Here is an 18056-nt window from a genome sequence, read left to right on the forward strand (position 1 = left end):
CTGGTACTGAGTCTAATTGGCCGGTAGTCCCTGCTCCATGATAGGCCGATCATCCCCACTGTCAGCTGGACTGGTTAACAAGGTAATGAAGTTATGATGGCAGTGCCACATTATGGAGGCTGGATTCACTGCAGGATTGTGGATGGCAGTAAAAAAAAAAAAATATAAAAAATTTGCTACACGCAGACAGCACATCAAAATCACATCTATTGCAAATCAACAAGCTTTCTGCTCATTTCTAACCAAACATATTATTCATTGTTTAGTTTTATACTGTTTTATTTTCAGTTATAAGAAGCCTCTCCCAGTGAGCCATCTAACTATCAGTTAATCTAAATGACTGGTCCCATCTGTCTACTTCAGTCACTTGAGTGCGATTATTGTGCCCGGATCCTGTGGGAATCTTTGTTTATCTGACATTATAAAATCCATCAGCATGAAAGGATTGTTTTCATTGCCATCAAAAGACCCAACAAGGCTTATACAGTATATCACAGCTGAAAATACCCCAGACCCCTTCTCAGCCTCATCTGAGGGGGATCATTAGTAAGTAGAATATAGTACCTAATATTATTTTTAGGACTATACAATTCAGGTCTTCTCAGATATGTAACTGCTTACATTTTCTCAATTTATAAGAGAAAATATGTGTGAGGAGAATCAGACACAAATCACTCAGATACGTCTTCTTGGATTCCGAGGTCTACACAAGTACAAGACTCTTCTATTCATTGGTCTTTTCCTGACTTATGCATTTATCATTGTTGGAAACCTTCTAATCATCCTTTTAGTGACCACTTTTGACCACCTCAAAACCCCAATGTTCATCTTTCTGAAACACTTATCCATAGCTGATGTTTTAGTAACCACCAGCATTGTGCCCATGATGCTGGGTATAATATTTGACGAGGAGGGAATTTTGCCCCTTTGGGGCTGTCTCATGCAGTTGTATTCCTTTGGTATATGTGGATTTATTCAATGTCTTCTCATTGCTCTCATGTCGTATGATCGATACTTGGCCATTTGCCATCCATTACGTTATTCTTCATTGATGAGTCCAGATCTTTGTCTCCAGCTCATTATTGGGTCATGGTTTTTAGTCACTGTGTTGGCATCAAGTGAGTTCTTTTTTTTCATACAGTTTAAGTTCTGTGGTTTGAATTACATTGACCATTTTTTTTGTGACTTTGGTCCCATGGTAGAATTGATCACTTCAGACACTTCCATTTTCATATTAACAGACTTTGTTTTTTGTATCTTTGAGATATTTTTCCCATTTACGTTTATCATTATGACCTACATTTTTATTTTCTTCACCATCCTTAAAATTTCTTCAGCTTATGGCAGAAGAAAAACCTTCTCCACTTGTAGCTCTCACCTGACCACAGTATGTGTATATTATGGAACCCTAATTACAGTTTATATGGCTCCATCTGAAGAAACCACATCCAATACCAATAAATACAGATCTCTCTTGTACATAGTAGTGACACCAGTGATGAACCCCATCATCTACAGCCTGAGGAACAGTGAGATCAAGAAAGCTATCCAGAAGATGAAGAATTACATCTTTCAGAATGGATGGAAAAGATGAAACATTTGCTTCAAAGGTACAGTGCTACATGATGGCCCCATTTAATATTGGTTTATAGAAGCACCAGCATTGTCTTGACCTGCAACATGTGCTATTGCCTAAACATAGAACACCAATTTTTTTTTTATGGCTGCTTATATACTTTGTATTGGAGAGGCTGCTTTACACAAATTTCACATGACTGTTCATTGTGACGGACCAAATATTTGTGTTTTCTTGTAAATATATGCCTTAGAAAAATAATTTCCGCATATGTAATTTCCAACTTTTAGCAGTAGTTGAGAAAAGCTGGTTTCTGTTCCAGCATGACTGCGCCCCTTTGCACAACTTGAGCTTCATAAAGGCATGGTTTATCTGTCTCATGGCCTAGCCAGTTTACATTTTTTTTCATTCTAATTTTTCCTTTTCTCTTTCCAAGAGCCATACCTGTTAACTATTTTTTATTTCTGCTGGACAAGTTCTACATTTAAATAGCACTATTTAATTAATTAATTTACAACAAAAAAATATTTGTGTGACACAGTGAAAGGGTTGGTGTAGAGAGGAAGGTATTTCTCAGCCAGCATGTGCTGCTGGACTGATTGACACTCAGGTGAGGTCAAGCACCACCGGCCGGTTGGGGCTTTGCTGACAGCTGACTGTCTTAAAAGGCCACCTGGACGGCAGTAGGTGGCATGTGAGGCCTGTGGCTGGATGTCAGCTTGCAGCCTGTCTGCGAGGACAGGTCAGTGAACACCTGGAATTGACCCTCTTCTGCGGTACCCACAGCACAGTGTGTATAAAACACCTGGACTGGACCTTCGTAAGCAGTACCCGCAGCACGGTGTGAATTGAGCACCAGGACTTAAAACCTAAGGTGACTTTTGTTTTTGTTAACCTGCTTGTGTGAATAAACACTAAACTTGTTCTTAAGAACTGTTATGTGCCTCTGTACTGCGTTCGCTTACCCTGCCTACAAGAGGAAATCCCCACAATTGGTGGCGATGATGCGTGCATACGCAGCGAGGCTGATGCAAAACTGGAATTTTTTTTGTTTTTAATTTTTTCCGGGCACGGTTTTATATCCTGGATTAAGCCCCCTAAATTGCAATCAGTGTCACTGGACAAGATGGAGGCTGTATTGAAGGCCCTCTTGGAGGCTAAACAGCGACAGCAAGAAACGAACCAGCACCAACAGGAGGCTAATCAGTGAAAGCAAGAAATGAACCAGCTGCTGCTGCAACACGTGATGGCCTTACAGATGGCAGCAGCATCGCAGGGGATCTACGATGCCCGGAAAGCCGTCCGCACAATGATCCCCAAAATGGCTCTAACGGATGACGTTGAGACCTACCTGGTGGTGTTCAAAAAGGTAGCCCTGAGGGAGAGTGTAACAACAGTGGGCTGAGGTCATTGTTCCGTTCCTGGCTTTAGGACCCCAACAGGTTTACTTTGATTTACCAGACGAGCAAGCAGTGGACTACAATAAAGTCAAGGATGAGATCCTGGCATGACTGGTGGTGAATGTGTTGGCCGGGGCAGCGAGACCACAATATTATGACTTGCTGCACCTGTTGCAAAAATGTCTTTAGCCCGAGGTACTGAATCCTACTGCTATGCTGGACCCTATTGTGGCTGATAAGTTCTGGAGGGCTTTGCCACACCCCCTCCAGCAATAGGTTGGCCAGTTGTCTCCTGCTAGTGCCCTTGAAATGGTGGACCTGGTAGAGCGGTAAGAGACTAAAGAACTTACAGGGGGACTCTCTTGGGAGGGGGTCAATAAAAAACATAAAATCACTGCCCCAGACCCTGCGGCCAGAGCCGACAAAGATAGCTCGGGATGTACCCACTGGGGATCCGGTCCTGATAATCTGTTGGCGGTGTCATGAGCCTGGCCATGTAAGGGCTGAATGTCCCCACCTTGCTGAGCCCATGCACACATACTTTGGATACCAACAGTCGCTGTATGCTAGAAAGGTCTATGTGTCAGGCACCCCAGAGGCTCTCAATAACAAACCTTTGTGTCAGGTGGAAGTAGGAGTCACTCCTGCGGTGGCTCTGCTGGACTAGGGGAGTCTGGTGACCCTTGTGTGGGCTATCCTGTTGCAACTTACTGAGTTTACTGGCCGTAAAGTCGGTGTGTTATGTATACATGGAGACTTAAAAGACTACCCCACCACTCTGGTGTCTCCAAACACGGTTGCCTCCAGGCGGATCCATGAGGTGGCAGTGGCCACAAACCTGCACTATAAGTTAATACTAGGAAGAGATTTCCCATTGTTCCTGGCCCTGTGGCCAGCAGTTATACTTCCTGATCCCCAAGAGTCAGGGACAGCCCCAGTGGATTGGCCTTGCTCAGATGGGATGCCAGAACACTGGGAACCCGAGGCAGAAGGGCAAGTGGTAGGTGTGACCACCACTCCTTTGGATGAGGAGGAAACCACCCTGCTGAAGGTGATGGTTGGGGAGGCGGAGGACTCGCCGCCGAGCCCTGAATTGGCAGACCTGAATGTCTCAGGTGACAGTTTTGGCATGGCTCAACACAGGGATCAAACTCTGTCCCGAGCCTTGGAGAATGTGTTGGTAGTGAATAGGGAACCACAACAACCCGGAGCCAAGTCGGATTTTATGTGTTTTGTGGTTCACCATGATTTGTTGTATCGGATTACCCAATTACCCAACTACGGGGTGAGAATGTTGAACAGTTGCTGGTGCCCCAGGCATATCATAAACTGGTGTTAGAACTGGACCACCAACATGTTCTTGGTGGACACCTGGGGCCGCAAAAAAAACACAGGACCATATACTGCAGTGGTTTTACTGGCCCAGTGTGTTCAGAGAGGTGGAAGAATTTTGTAGGTCTTGCCTGACCTGCCAGAAAACTAGCCCCAAGCCACTCTTCCACAGTCCCCTAGTATCTCTTCCGATTATTGAGGTACTTTCGAGAGAGATTTGCCATGGACCTTATAGGACCAGTACCTAAGTCCGCCAGGGGTCACCAACACATCTTAGTTGTCCTTGACTATGCCACTCGATACCCAGAGGCGGCGCCAATGTGTCATACGTCTGCCAAACTCATAGCTAAAGAGTTACTGGAGATGTTTTCGCGAGTAGGAATACCTAAAGAGGTTCTGACAGACCAGGGGACACCTTTCATGTTGAAGGTCATGAGGGAAATGTGTAAATTGCTGCACATAAAACAGTTACGGACGTCCGTTTACCATCTGCAAATGGGCGGAGCGATGATGAAGAGGTTTAACTAAATGTAAAAAAATATGCTATGCTTCTTGTACTGACCATAGTAAGTTCCTTTCTAGGTGGCAGGGGCCCTACAAGATACTAGAGAAAGTAGGCGATGTAAATTTCAAGGTACGCCAGCCAGTTCGGCGGAAGCCGGAGCAGGTCTACCATGTCAATTTACTGAAACCTTGGAAGGATAGGGAGACATGTATTAAGAACAACCCGCGGCCTGTTTGTCTTAGGGAAGAGATTCTGGCACCTCTGTCTGTTGCAGGTGAAGCGGCTGCCACAGTACGTATTGCTGACAGACTTTCCGCTAAGCAGGCTCAAGAGGCCAGGTAGTTTGTTTGTCGGAACATGGAAGTGCTCTCTGACCTTCCTGAACATACTTCCGTAATTGACCATTATATTGTCACAGAGCCCCAGATAAAAGTCTGGTTAAAGCTGTACCAGGTGCCTGAGGCTCGGTGACAAGCCATTTCGAATGAAGTACAGCTGAAGCTGTGGTTTGATGTCATTGAGTAGTCCAAGAGTGAGTGGGCCAATCCAATACTACTGATACCCAAGCTGGATGGGACTTTACAGTTTTGTAACGATTTCCGTAAACTGGATGAGGACTCCCATGCCCCGGGTGGATAAGTTAATTGAGCAATTAGGGCAGGCGCTGTATTTTTTCTGTCTTGGACCTCACAAAAGTGTACTGGCAAGTGCCCAAAGAGAAAACTGCCTTTATCACACCTGAGGGGCTATATCAGTATAAGTTGTTACCCTTTGGCCTGCATGGCGCTCCCGCCACATTCCTGCGGTTAATGGACATTGTACTTTATCCGCATCGTCAGTATGCCTTGGCATACCTTGAAAATATTGTTGTTTTTAGTACTGACTGGGAGAGTCACCTGGCAAAAGTACAGGCTGTAGTGGGCTCCCTCCAAAGGGCTGGGCTAACCGCTAACCCCAAAAAATGCTTTTGATACTGTCCCACATAGAAGGCTTATCAATAAATTGCAGTCTTTGGGCTTGGACTCCCATATTGTTGAATGGATTAAGGAGTGGCTGAGGGACAGACAACAGAGGGTTGTAGTCAATGGAGTATATTCAGACCATGGTCTTGTTACCAGTGGGGTACCTCAGGGATCTGTTTTGGGACCCATATTGTTTAATATCTATATCAGCGAAATTGCAGAAGGCCTCAATGGTAAGGTGTGTCTTTTTGCTGATGACACAAAGATTTGTAACAGGGTTGATGTTCTTGGAGGAATACACCAAATGGAAAAGGACTTAGGAAAACTAGAGGAATGGTCAAAAATCTGGCAACTAAAATTTAATGTTGATAAGTGCAAGATAATGCACCTGGGACGTAAAAACCCAAGAGCAGAATATAAAATCAGTGATACAGTCCTAACCTCAGTATTCTGAGGAAAGGGATTTAGGGATCATTATTTCAGAAGACTTAAAGGTAGGCAGACAATGTCATAGAGCAGCAGGAAATGCTGGCAGAATGCTTGGGTGTATAGGGAGAGGCATTACCAGTAGAAAGAGGGAGGTGCTCATGCCGCTCTACAGAGCACTAGTGAGACCTCATTTGGAGTATTGTGCTCAGTACTGGAGACCATATCTCCAGAAGGATATTGATACTTTGGAGAGAGTTCAGAGAAGAGCTACTAAACTGGTACATGGATTGCCGGATAAAACTTACCAGGAAAGATTAAAGGACCTTAACATGTATAGCTTGGAAGAAAGACGAGACAGAGGGGATATGATAGAAACTTTTAAATACATAAAGGGAATCAACAAGGTAAAAGAGGAGAGAATATTTAAAAGAAGAAAAACTGCTACAAGAGGACATGGTTTTAAATTAGAGGGGCAAAGGTTTAAAAGTAATATCAGGAAGTATTACTTTACTGAGAGAGTAGTGGATGCATGGAATAGCCTTCCTGCAGAAGTGGTAGCTGCAAATACAGTGAAGAAGTTTAAGCATGCATGGGATAGGCATAAGGCCATCCTTCATATAAGATAGGGCCAGGGGCTATTCATAGTATTCAGTATATTGGGCAGACTAGATGGGCCAAATGGTTCTTATCTGCCGACACATTCTATGTTTCTATGTTTCTTGAAGGGACGGAAGTCCATGATGGTTTGCTGGAATGACTTGGCTGGAAGAGGCTTTTTCCTCTTTGATGTTGGCCCTGTGCTGGTCACCGGTTTTGGTGATGACCGACTTCAAAAGTGAGTTTGTGGTACAGATCAATGCCTCCAAAGTAGGCCTCAGAGCTGTACTGTCTCAGGAAATCAATGGGGAGGACCAGATACAGCATAGTGGAGATAAAGTACCTGGCCATCAAATGAGCACTCGAGTCTCTCCGCTATTATCTGTTGGGGAGAAAGTTTTGCATGGTGACCGACCAATCCCCTCTCAAGTGGATGAGTCAAGCCGAAGTCAAGCCCAGGTCACCAGATGGTTCTGTCACACCCGAGACAGGTTGTAGAAGATCTAAAAGACTGGGTGAATGTGAGAGATCTGACAGCATCTTTTGGTTTCACTTTGTCTATTTGTTGCTGGTATGTCCACACCTCCTTTTCAGGTGTAGATCATGTGACCATTACTACTCCCTACTTAGTCTGGCTTTATCCATCACTCCTTGCAGTTGATAGCTTTTTCAGGTTGTGGATCGTTTGGTGTCTGGATTTCGGCTGTGTTCCTGCTTTCCATTTACCCGGAGTTAAGTGTCTTTCCTTTTGAATTGTGTTTATTTCCCTGTCTCTTGGTACCAGACCTGAGACAGACTCCTGGTCAGCTGGGAAGGAACAGGTCATCTGTGGCCCAGCCAATATCTTCAGGGCCTTCTAGGGTGAGCCAGGATTTAGGTTCCTACCATCGGGGCCTGTTCATTCTGGTAGCAGTCAAGGCTCAGGTTGGGATTTTATTAGGTGGTGACCTTTCGCCTTTCCCTAGTTTGCAGGCCTGGTACCTTCTCCATCCCTCTTGTGTTTGGTGTGGAGTTCCCCTCCCACACCACGCCGTGACAGGTTCTTGTCATTACAGAACTTCAAATTCAAAGTGGAGCACAGAGCAGGCCGGTTACAGGGAAATGTGGATGCCCTGTCCAAGGTGCACTGTTTGGCAAGTGCTCATCCCCTTAAGGTATGTGACACAGTGAAAGGTTTGGTGTAGAGAGGAAGGTATTTTCCTCCCAGCATGTACTGCTGGACTGATTGACACCCAGGTGAGGTCAAGTCCCGCACCGGATCTCATATGCCGCTCCAGGCTTTGCTGACAGCTGACTGTCTTAAAAGGCCAGCTGGAAAGAAGTAGGTAGTGTGTGAGGCCTGTGGCTGGATGTCAGCTGGCGGCCTGTCTGGAAGGACAGGTCGGCAAACACCTGAACTTGTCCCTCTTCCAAGGTACCCGCAACACGGTATGAATTTAACACCTGGACTGGACCTTCTTAAGCGGGACCCGTGGCATGGTGTAAAATGAGCACCAGGACTTAAAACCTAAGGTGACTTTTGTTTTTGTTAACCTGCTTGTGTGAATAAACACTGAACTTGTGTTTAAGAACAGTTTTGTGTCTCTGTACTATGTTTGCTTACCCTGCCTACCAGAGGAAATCACCACAGGTGAAGCTGAGAAAAAAAAGTTTAAAATTACATAATGACCTTATTCTGCAGGTCAGTAAATCTATTGAAATACCAAATTTATATAGCTTTTATTATATTTCACTAGTTTAAAAAAGTAAAGATCTTTATATTCCGGTCTACAGAGCTGTGTGAGGACTTTTTTTTGTTGTTAAACAAGCCGTAATCTTTATTTATTCCATTTTAGGGTATATAAGGCTTTTTCATCACGTTTTATTCATTTTGGGGAAAGAGAGTTGATGGCAAATCGGTTATATATCAGTTGATATATAACCCCTTATAAACTCCTAGGAATCATATTTTTAGGAAAAATTGTTATCTCTTCTCATTAATTTTTTTATGATTTTTTTTTCTTTTTCCGTCCCCCCCTTTCCCAAGCTCTTGAACGCGATGACAGTAAATTATGTCTTTGTGACACTGACATACATACATTATTTTCAAAAAATAGTCTGTTACATTGTCAGGTGACATTTTACCAATTTTGCTGTGTACAAACCTTTGCTCTACATAAGTGACAGGGACCTAATTTTTGTAAAATTTTCTGCTCAATTGGTGGGTGACATGAACACAGTTTTGCCGTGAATAAACTCCCGCTCTGCAAAGGTGACAGGGACCTAAATTTAAAAAAATTGTCTGTTCCATTGGTGGGAACATTAACCCATTTTTGCCGATAAAAAAACCCTGCTCTGCATAGGTGACAGGGTCTTAAATTTCTAAAATTCATCATTAATTGGCCCTTTTATTCGATCCTTCCGCTTTAATAACTTGTCCCACAGTTCAGCTCAATCACATTGCAGCCATTGACCTCCCTTGGATGTGGTATCCCTTTCTCATGCTCCCTCTCCAGCGTGGAACCCTGATTCGCCGCTAACCGTGATCAACATGGTAGGCGCAGAAAAGAATATCGAAAGTTGATAGAGCGAATATCCAATTGGATCGTGGACATCACGGAGACGTGCGACATGGTGGAGCAGTATGTGTGCACAAGCCTAGACGTACTGACTGATGGGTCTTCCCCCTTCAACTTCTGGGTTTCCAAATTGGGCACATGGCCTGAGCTTTCACTTTACACCTTGGAGGTGCTGGCTTGCCCTGCAGCCAGTGTATTGTCTGAACGTTTGTTTAGCACGGCTGGAGGGGGTTATCACAGGTTATATTTCCCAATGTTTTGGGGTGTACCCTAATTTAAACAAATTTTTTTTTTTAAATTAAAACCAAAAACCAGTGTTGGCTACCTCCTCCTCCTCCACCGCCACTTCCACCTACACCACCACATCCACCGCCTCCTTAACCTCCTACTGTCACAGTAGGTAAGATTAGGGAAGGAAACAGTAAACGGCTAAGCAAACAAAACAACTGACTAGGCCCCAAAAGCTAGGGAACAAAGGGGTCACCTCCTAGCAATCCCTAAAAGACTTTCCCTATGCTGCTATGCCCATGTGCATATCTCGATGGAAGATATGCACATGCCCACGTACCTAAGCTGAAACACACTGGACCAAACCCTCAGCAGTAAGGAAAAGGGAAAGAGACGACCAGTTCCTTCAACCATCGAAGGAGCTAGCGTCACTCTAGGGGCCTAGTAAAAACAGACAGAAGGAAAAAGGGAAAAGAACTTATCTTTAGATGAATTGGAGCAGACAATCCACCAAAACTTCCAGCACACAAACAAGGAAGAACTATAACCCGCAAAGGCTATAGGGAGAGGAAGGAATAAATACCCTCCCCAATGACCAAACGAACCACACCTGATAGGAGGTGGGATTCTGTTCAAACCCAAAATAAAACAAACTGTCAGATCGAGTCACGTGCAGCAACTCTGACAGATCGTCTCAGAACACCCACAGGGCACCTACTCCATATGGACCTCATCCTCCTAGATCAAGATTACTATTTTTTATTTTTATGTATTTTATGTTATTTAAGTCATTTCCCTATCCACATTTGTTTGCAGAGCACTTGCCATGCTCTTAACCACATTTTGCTGCCATTTGCAGCCCTCTAACCCTTTCCATGATTTTTTAGAGCCATTTTAGTGCTCAAAAGTTCGGGTCCCCATTGACTTCAATAGGGTTCGGGTTCAGAGTCAAGTTCGGTTCAAGTTCGGGTCCCGAACTCAAACTTTTTTGTGAAGTTCGGCCGAACTTCTCGAACCCGAACATCCAGGTGTCCGCTCAACTCTACACATGATCTAACATGTCAGATGAATGTTGTTTAAAATAAAAAATAAAAATGGTGCCAAAACATAAATTTTTTGGTTACCATGCCTCACAAAAAACGTAATATATATAGCAATTAAAAATCATAGTACCAATAAAACTGTCACCTTATCCCGTAGTTTCCAAAATGAGTTTCTACTGTAGGGGTGCATCACGGGGGCTTCAAATGCGACATGGCATCTAAAACACAGCTGCCGTGTGCCCGTACAGCAGTTTACAACCACATGTGGGGTGTTTCTGTAAACCGCATAATCAGGGTAATAAATATTGAGTTTTATTTGGCTGTTAACCCTTCCTTTGCTACTGGAAAAAATGGATTAAAATGTAAAATCTGCCAAAAAGTGAAATTTTATCTCCATTTTCCATTAATTCTTGTGGAACACCTAAAGGGTTAACAAAGTTTGTAAAATCAGTTTTGTATACCTTGAGGTGTGTAGTTTCTAAAATCGGGGCATTTTTGGGTGGTTTCTATTATGTAAGCCTCACAAAGTGACTTCAGACCTGAACTGGTCCTTAAAAAGTGGGTTTTGGAAATTTTCCGAAAAATTTCAAGATTTGCTTCCAAACTTCTAAGCCTTCTAATGTCCCCCAAAAATATAATTTTCAAAATGATCCAAACATGAAGTAGACACATGGGAACTGTAAAGTAATAACTATTATCTGAGGTATCAATATCTATCATAAAAGTAGAGAGATTGAAATGAGAAAATTTGTGAATTATTCAAAATTTGTGTTAAATTTGGGATTTTTTTTTACAAATAAAGGTGAAATATATTGACTCAAGTTTATGACTATTATGAAGTACAATGTGTCACGAGAAAACAATCTCAGAATGGCTTGGATAAGTAAAAGTGTTCCAAAGCTATTACCACATAAATTGAGAAATAAGTAACATTTAGCACGATTGGGTGGGAACCCTATCCGCAGCAAAACCAAGCAGTGTGGAAACAAATCTTTATTTGCATAAATTGACACATGTTAGATTTGCAAAAATATGGCCTGGTCATTTCCTAATTCACATTTGTTTTAAGGACAATTGTCCTGCTCATACTCCCATTTTGTTCCTCTCGCAGGCCTCTAGCCCTTACTTCGACTATTTTACAGTCGTTTTACAGCACCAAAGTTTGGGGCTCTGTTTCTATTTCTATGGGGTTCTGGTTCGGGGTCAAGTTCGGGTACCCAAACCGAACTTTGAACTAAAGTTTGGCTAAATCCATCGAAGACGAACATCCGCGGGTCCACTCATCCCTATTCAGCATGCCCTCCAAACACTTTTTACAGAAAGAGGGATACTTTCAGCAGCCTCATTGGAAATTTTATTTACACTACGCCACCCCTGTAACTCTGCCCAATGCATAACTATCCTCATCCAGTCTCACTAACCTGATAAAATCTGTCATAGGGTACATGGTGGTACCAATACTCCTTGTGATAAATGAAAGAACCAACTCGTCCTACCGCATCCAGGGTGTTGCTGGCTTGTTGGCGTGATGTCCAGGGAATGGTAACTGTCCCTGTTAAACCCCTAGCAGGCACACTGCTGGCCCTGTAAGATTGAGCCATGCTAATGATATAACAGGGTAATCTAGGACATTGCTTGGTGCTACCACACAGTACTATTGCCTACATTGGGCCCCCTCACAGTAGTAATACCTACACTGTGCCACCTCACAATACTAATACCCTCAGTGTGCCCTCTCACAGTAGTGTTGCCCACTTTGTGCCTGCTTCACAGTAGTGTTGCCCATATTGTGCCCCTCACAGTAGAAATCCCCACATCATGGCCTTCACAATAGTAATGACCACATTGCGTCCCCTCATAGTAGAATTTCCCACATTGTGCCTCCCTCACTGTATTCATGCTTATATGATGCTTCTTTCACAGTATCTATGACCACATTGTACCCCCTCACAGTAATAATGGCCACATTGTACACCTCACAGTAGTTATGCCCACATTGTGCCCACTCACAGTAGTTATGCCCATACTATGCCCCTCACAGTAGTTATACCACATTGTGTATCCCTACAGTAGTTATACCCTCATTGTGCCCCCCACACAGTAGTTATGCCCACATTGTGCCCCCACACAATAGTTATGCCTACATTGTTGTGCCCTTCGCAGCAGTTATGCCCACCTTGTGCCCCCTTTACAGTGGTTATTCCCACATTGTAGCCCCCTCACAGTAGTTATTTCCTTCTTATACCCCCTCACATAAAAAATGTCCTCCCTGTGCCCCCTCACAGTAGTTATGTCCTCCTTGTGCCCCCCTCACAGTAGCCAGTAGTTGTAATATCATATAGAGCATAAATACATTTTGGTGAAGGAGTGATACTAGAAGACAATTTGCTTTTTTTTTAATTTTTTTGGAAAACTAGACCATTTTAAATATTTATTAATAAAAAAAAATGGCAACTGTTTTAGAGATACTAATACTGTACACCAGAATAACATTTGTGTAAAGATATGGAACTGCAAGGTAATTTTCATAAATTTTTTGAGCTATACCATAGACCAGAATTACTGTATTGATCCTAAAGACGGTGTAAGCTTAGAGAGGCTGTCTAGATCTAAACCAAATGTATCACAGTGGCTCAGGCTGGAGGATAAATCAGGTGCAGAAACAGACAATCTCTGACTGTATAGCATCTGGTTGGCTAACATTAAGACATCCCCCATCCTCTTTACAAATATGCCATCAAAAAGTGTAGAAACTAGAAATCCTGGCTGCGTCAAATACCACCAATTTGCACCATTTTTTAAAGACTTTTGCCACTCTGGGCCAATGTACATTAGGTCAGGCACACGACTCAGATACATTGAAGTTTTTGAATAACAAAGCCAATTACTTAAAAAAAAAAAAAAACATTTGGACAGAGTCCAATACAATATACAGGGTACAGGACAATATACAGGACTTTGATTCATGGAGTTTTTGCCAGACAATTTTCATTAATTTTTGAAAGTGCTATAAAATAATAACAGGCATTCTGGAGACAAATGACAACATGGGACCACATTACCACTCCCACCATGTGACACTGCTTTTAAGCCTTCACCAGCGACCTTGTTCCGGATCCAGTGGACATCACGCCAACATGCCAGCGACACCCTGGATGTTTTGCAAGGAGTATTGGTACCACTGTGTACCCTATGATATATTCTATTAGGTAAGTGAGACTGGGTGAGTATAATTATGCACCTGGCAGAGTTAGAGGAGGGGCTTAACTACCCCCTCTTTATGTATATTTGAGTGGCACGGGGAGAGGGGTGGCTGGTAGTTTGGCTTAAATCTGAATCCTTGTCCCGTATGCAGGAAAGCCTAATCATACCTCTGCTGAAAGATATGCTTTTTTGTAAACTTAATAATATTAAAGAAATTGCAACAGTTTTTTGGGGGCAAGAAATGCAAGCCTGCACATTATAAATGTCATTTTACTAGGTCTGGTTGTAGCAAACTTGCACCAATTTTGTGCTACCTTACTCCACAGGCATAACCTGCGCTCCTAGCAGCCAAGTCCTTCTGGCCATGGGGTGTGCTCTAATGAAACACCTAGGGGTAGCCATAACTTTCTTCTTGCTGGAGTGGGTAATGAAGACTAGTAGCATTTTTTTATTTTGCTGGCTGTGGTTTCAGATGGTGACAATAATATTTTCTTACAAGAATGCTATGCGTACGAAGAAGCAATGTAATGATCTTTATATGTCAGCATGATTTGCCTGTGTAATATTTAAACACTATATAAGTAATAATGGTAGTACCGTAAGTACTTCATGAGCAAAATATCAAAATTTTTATTGCCAAAATGCTATGTCTGTGTCACAGATGAAAAAGAACAGTTTTTTTTTCTTTTTGCCTGCAGAGAGCACAGACAATCATATATTTTGCAGAACAGTAAACTCTTTTCTATTATCTAAGCAAAAATATTATTTGTTGTTCAGTCTAATACTGACTTATTAGTTATGAAATTCAGTAATAAGAAGCCTCTCCCAGTGAGACACTTAACCTACAATTAATCTGAATGACTGGTCCCATCTGTTTACTTCAGTCACTTGAGTGCGACTATTGTGCTCGGATTGTGGAAATCTCTGTTCATCTGATATTACAAAAGACATCAGCATGTGCGGAATCACAGCACAGGTGAAAATACCCCAGCTCCTCGTAACCCTCCTCTGAGGGAAATGATCACTATGTAGAATATAATACCTAATATTATTTTTAGGACTATACAATTCAGGTCTTCTCAGATATGTAACTGCTTACATTTTCTCAATTTATAGGAGAAAAATATGTGTGAGGAGAATCAGACACAAGTCACTCAGATACGTCTACTTGGATTCCGAAGTCTACACAAATACAAGACTCTTCTATTCATTGGTCTTTTCCTGACTCATGCATTTATCCTTGTTGGAAACCTTCTAATCATCTTTTTAGTGACCACTTTTGGCCACCTCAAAACCCCAATGTTCATCTTTCTGAAACACTTATCTATAACTGATATCTTAGGAACCACCAGCATTGTGCCCATGATGTTGGGCATCATTTTTGTTGAGGAGGCAATTTTGCCCCTTTGGTGCTGTGTTATGCAGTTGTATATTTTTGGTATATTTGGATTTGTTCCCTGTTTTCACATTGCCGTCATGTCATATGATCGATATTTGGCCATTTGCCATCCATTACGTTATTCTTCAATAATGAGTCCAGATCTTTGCCTCCAGCTCGTTATCGAGTCATGGTTTTTAGTCTTTGTGTTGGCATCAAGTGAGTTCATATTTTTAATCCAGTTTAACTTCTGTGGCTCAAATTATGTTGACCACTTCTTCTGTGACTTTGGCCCCATAGTGGAATTGGCCACTTCAGACACTTCCATTTTCATGTTACAAGACTTTGTTATCTGTACTTTGGCACTACTTTTTCCATTTACATTTATCATTATGACCTACATTTTTATTTTTTCCTCCATCATTAAAATTTCTTCAACGTATGGTAGAAGAAAAGCCTTCTCCACTTGTAGCTCCCACCTGACCACAGTGTGTGCACATTATGGAACACTAATAATAGTCTACATGGCTCCATCTGATAAAAGCACATCCAACACCAACAAATACAGATCTCTCTTGTACACAGTAGTGACACCAGTGATGAATCCCATCATCTACAGCCTGAGGAACCACAAGTTGAGGAGAGCTGTTCAGAAAACAATGAGTTATATCTTTCAAAATGGTTCGAAAAAATGAAGCATTTGATCTAAAGATGCTATAATACATGACAGCCTCATTGAATTCTGATTCACCTCTAAGTATCATACAACTGATTGCATTAAAACACTGGTTTATAGAAGTGTCAGAATTACCTACTTAGAGTCAGGATGGTAGCTTGCAGGGTCACACTGGACCCCCCCCCCCCTTCCCGTCAGCTCTCTGTCATCCAAAACTGATCAATCTTAGTTGCCGCCACTTAGCAGCCTGATGAGACACCTCACATTAAATAACACCCCAGTGCACTCTACAACTCACTATGCAGGTTAGCATTCACAGGTTAATAAATCAATCTAGGTAACGCTTCTTCAAAGGTAATGGAATAGCTAGAACACAAGAAGGCTCTTATTAAAGTGAAGTTTTAATATAAAAAAAGGACATACAACCCATAGGGTTATCATAGCAAATACAACATAAAAGTTTGGAAAATAAATGGGTTAAAAACAGAACTTATACGTTACGTGACAGATAAGTCTGGTTGTCTAGGGAAGCAGAAATATTGGTCAGTCCATCAAGCTAGTGATCCCCACAGAAATGACAGTTTGCTATCCTTCACACATGTGTTAAAAAGGATCTGAAGGCTCCCCCACACCCCCTCTGACTGTCATGCAAGAGGAGGCCAGTGAGTATGGTAATTACCTTTTACGAGCCAGTGTTTATGACATCTTCTGTACACCAGGTCTGCCTCAAAATCTTTGTATTAAAATGTCTTTTCGGCCTAGCAACTTCGTATTCCCTCTATCCACTCTGTCCTAATGTCCCGCACATGTGTGTACCAAACATGGTGGAGGTAATGGCAGGATGGCTGAAGTTATCTAATTGCTCCCTGTTACTGAGCTGGGATTTATTTGACTTTGATACCGTATACGCATATACCTGGCCTGAGTTCTCAAGAGGAATAATGTGTCCCGAATATGGATTAGACTACGTATTTCTTTGATGTATATCGAAAGATAGGGATTTTATGTGTGACCTTGGTTGAATTCAGGAAAATTTAGTTTTGCCACTAATCTGAATTTCTTCTCGCTTCATTGTAACAAATATTCCCCCCCCCCCCTAAAATGGTGTCTGCACATTTTCCAAAGTGAAAGTAAGAGGCACAGGAAGGAGATATGACCCATAATGCCGTGCAGCCAGCGAATCAGCCATCCTCTGCGATGTCAAAGCCCTATAAAAAGCCTCATCTCATCGGATCTCCGCAATTTTACTGTGAACTGAGCATAGGGTGAGATGTGACAAGTACTAGAGACATTGTTTTAGCAATGTTTTAATTGTAGAATATTGGATAGGGACAGTGCAGGGACAATGTAGGGAGATCATAGGGAGAGTTTTCAGACATTGTAGGGAGGGCATAGGGAGACTACAGGGACAGTGCAGGCTCTCTGTAATCGCCCTATGTATCTTGTTCCACTGCTGTGCCATTCATTCTTAATCTGTTCTGTTATACGGGTACATAGAAGTATGGTGCATCAGACTCATTGTTAACAGGCAGTGTAATACATAGGCACATTTTTCTAGTCAATTTGCTGCGCCATTCATACTTCATCTGTTACATTACTAATTCAGTTACTGTATACTATGGCCAATAGAAAGTTGCCTGGGACTTCCAAAAGAAAGAGCAGTGGCAAAAATGTTGCTGTAGTCGGCACAAGTAGCAGCATAAGAAGGGGTAGTGGCAGGAGCAGACGCAGCAACAGGCGAGTGCTGCCACTGCCATCCTCTGGTCGTGTTTTGACCTACAATTCAGCTGTACTGGAATGGTTGGCTTGCTCTTCAACATCATCTCAGGTGACAACAGAAACACACAGCAACAGTGGGCTCATCTGACCCGACCCTTAGTTGGCATGGCCCATGAACATCTTCTGTGCCCTCACCTGTCCTTCAACTGCCTCTTTCTTTTGCTGCTCCTTCTGCTCAGGAAGTTATGCATGCTACCGACTCTGCTCCACTTATCAGCAAGGACGAGCTTAGCCTTGATTCTCTAATAGGGTTAAAAAAGCTATTCATTTTACAGTTATTTGGGTTTCCACATTGTCTTATAGAAAATAACTTCTATAATGCCTTGATTCTCTAATTGGGGGGGGAAAGAAGTCTAATACTACTGCTATTTGGGTGTCCACATTGCTTT

At 42.5% G+C, this 18056-nt stretch overlaps 2 protein-coding genes across 2 annotated transcripts; both read left to right on the forward strand.

Annotated features, from left to right (window-relative positions):
- Positions 1-646: 646 nt before the first annotated feature.
- On the forward strand, positions 647-1594 carry LOC120989165 (putative olfactory receptor 5AK3). Its single transcript, XM_040417088.1, has one exon. The coding sequence runs from the start codon at positions 647-649 to the stop codon at positions 1592-1594; it is 948 nt and encodes a 315-aa protein (XP_040273022.1).
- A 13365-nt stretch (positions 1595-14959) lies between these two features.
- On the forward strand, positions 14960-15907 carry LOC120989173 (olfactory receptor 1-like). The gene has a single exon (XM_040417100.1). It carries the CDS (start codon positions 14960-14962, stop codon positions 15905-15907), a length of 948 nt encoding a protein of 315 aa, XP_040273034.1.
- The last annotated feature ends 2149 nt before the right edge of the window (positions 15908-18056 follow it).

Source organism: Bufo bufo, chromosome 1, assembly GCF_905171765.1.
Source record: "Bufo bufo chromosome 1, aBufBuf1.1, whole genome shotgun sequence".
Lineage (NCBI taxonomy): Eukaryota > Metazoa > Chordata > Amphibia > Anura > Bufonidae > Bufo > Bufo bufo.

Bases quoted from the DNA above. Each gene is read 5' to 3' on its own strand.
- LOC120989165 (XM_040417088.1), top strand. From the start codon at position 647: ATGTGTGAGGAGAATCAGACACAAATCACTCAGATACGTCTTCTTGGA.
- LOC120989173 (XM_040417100.1), top strand. From the start codon at position 14,960: ATGTGTGAGGAGAATCAGACACAAGTCACTCAGATACGTCTACTTGGA.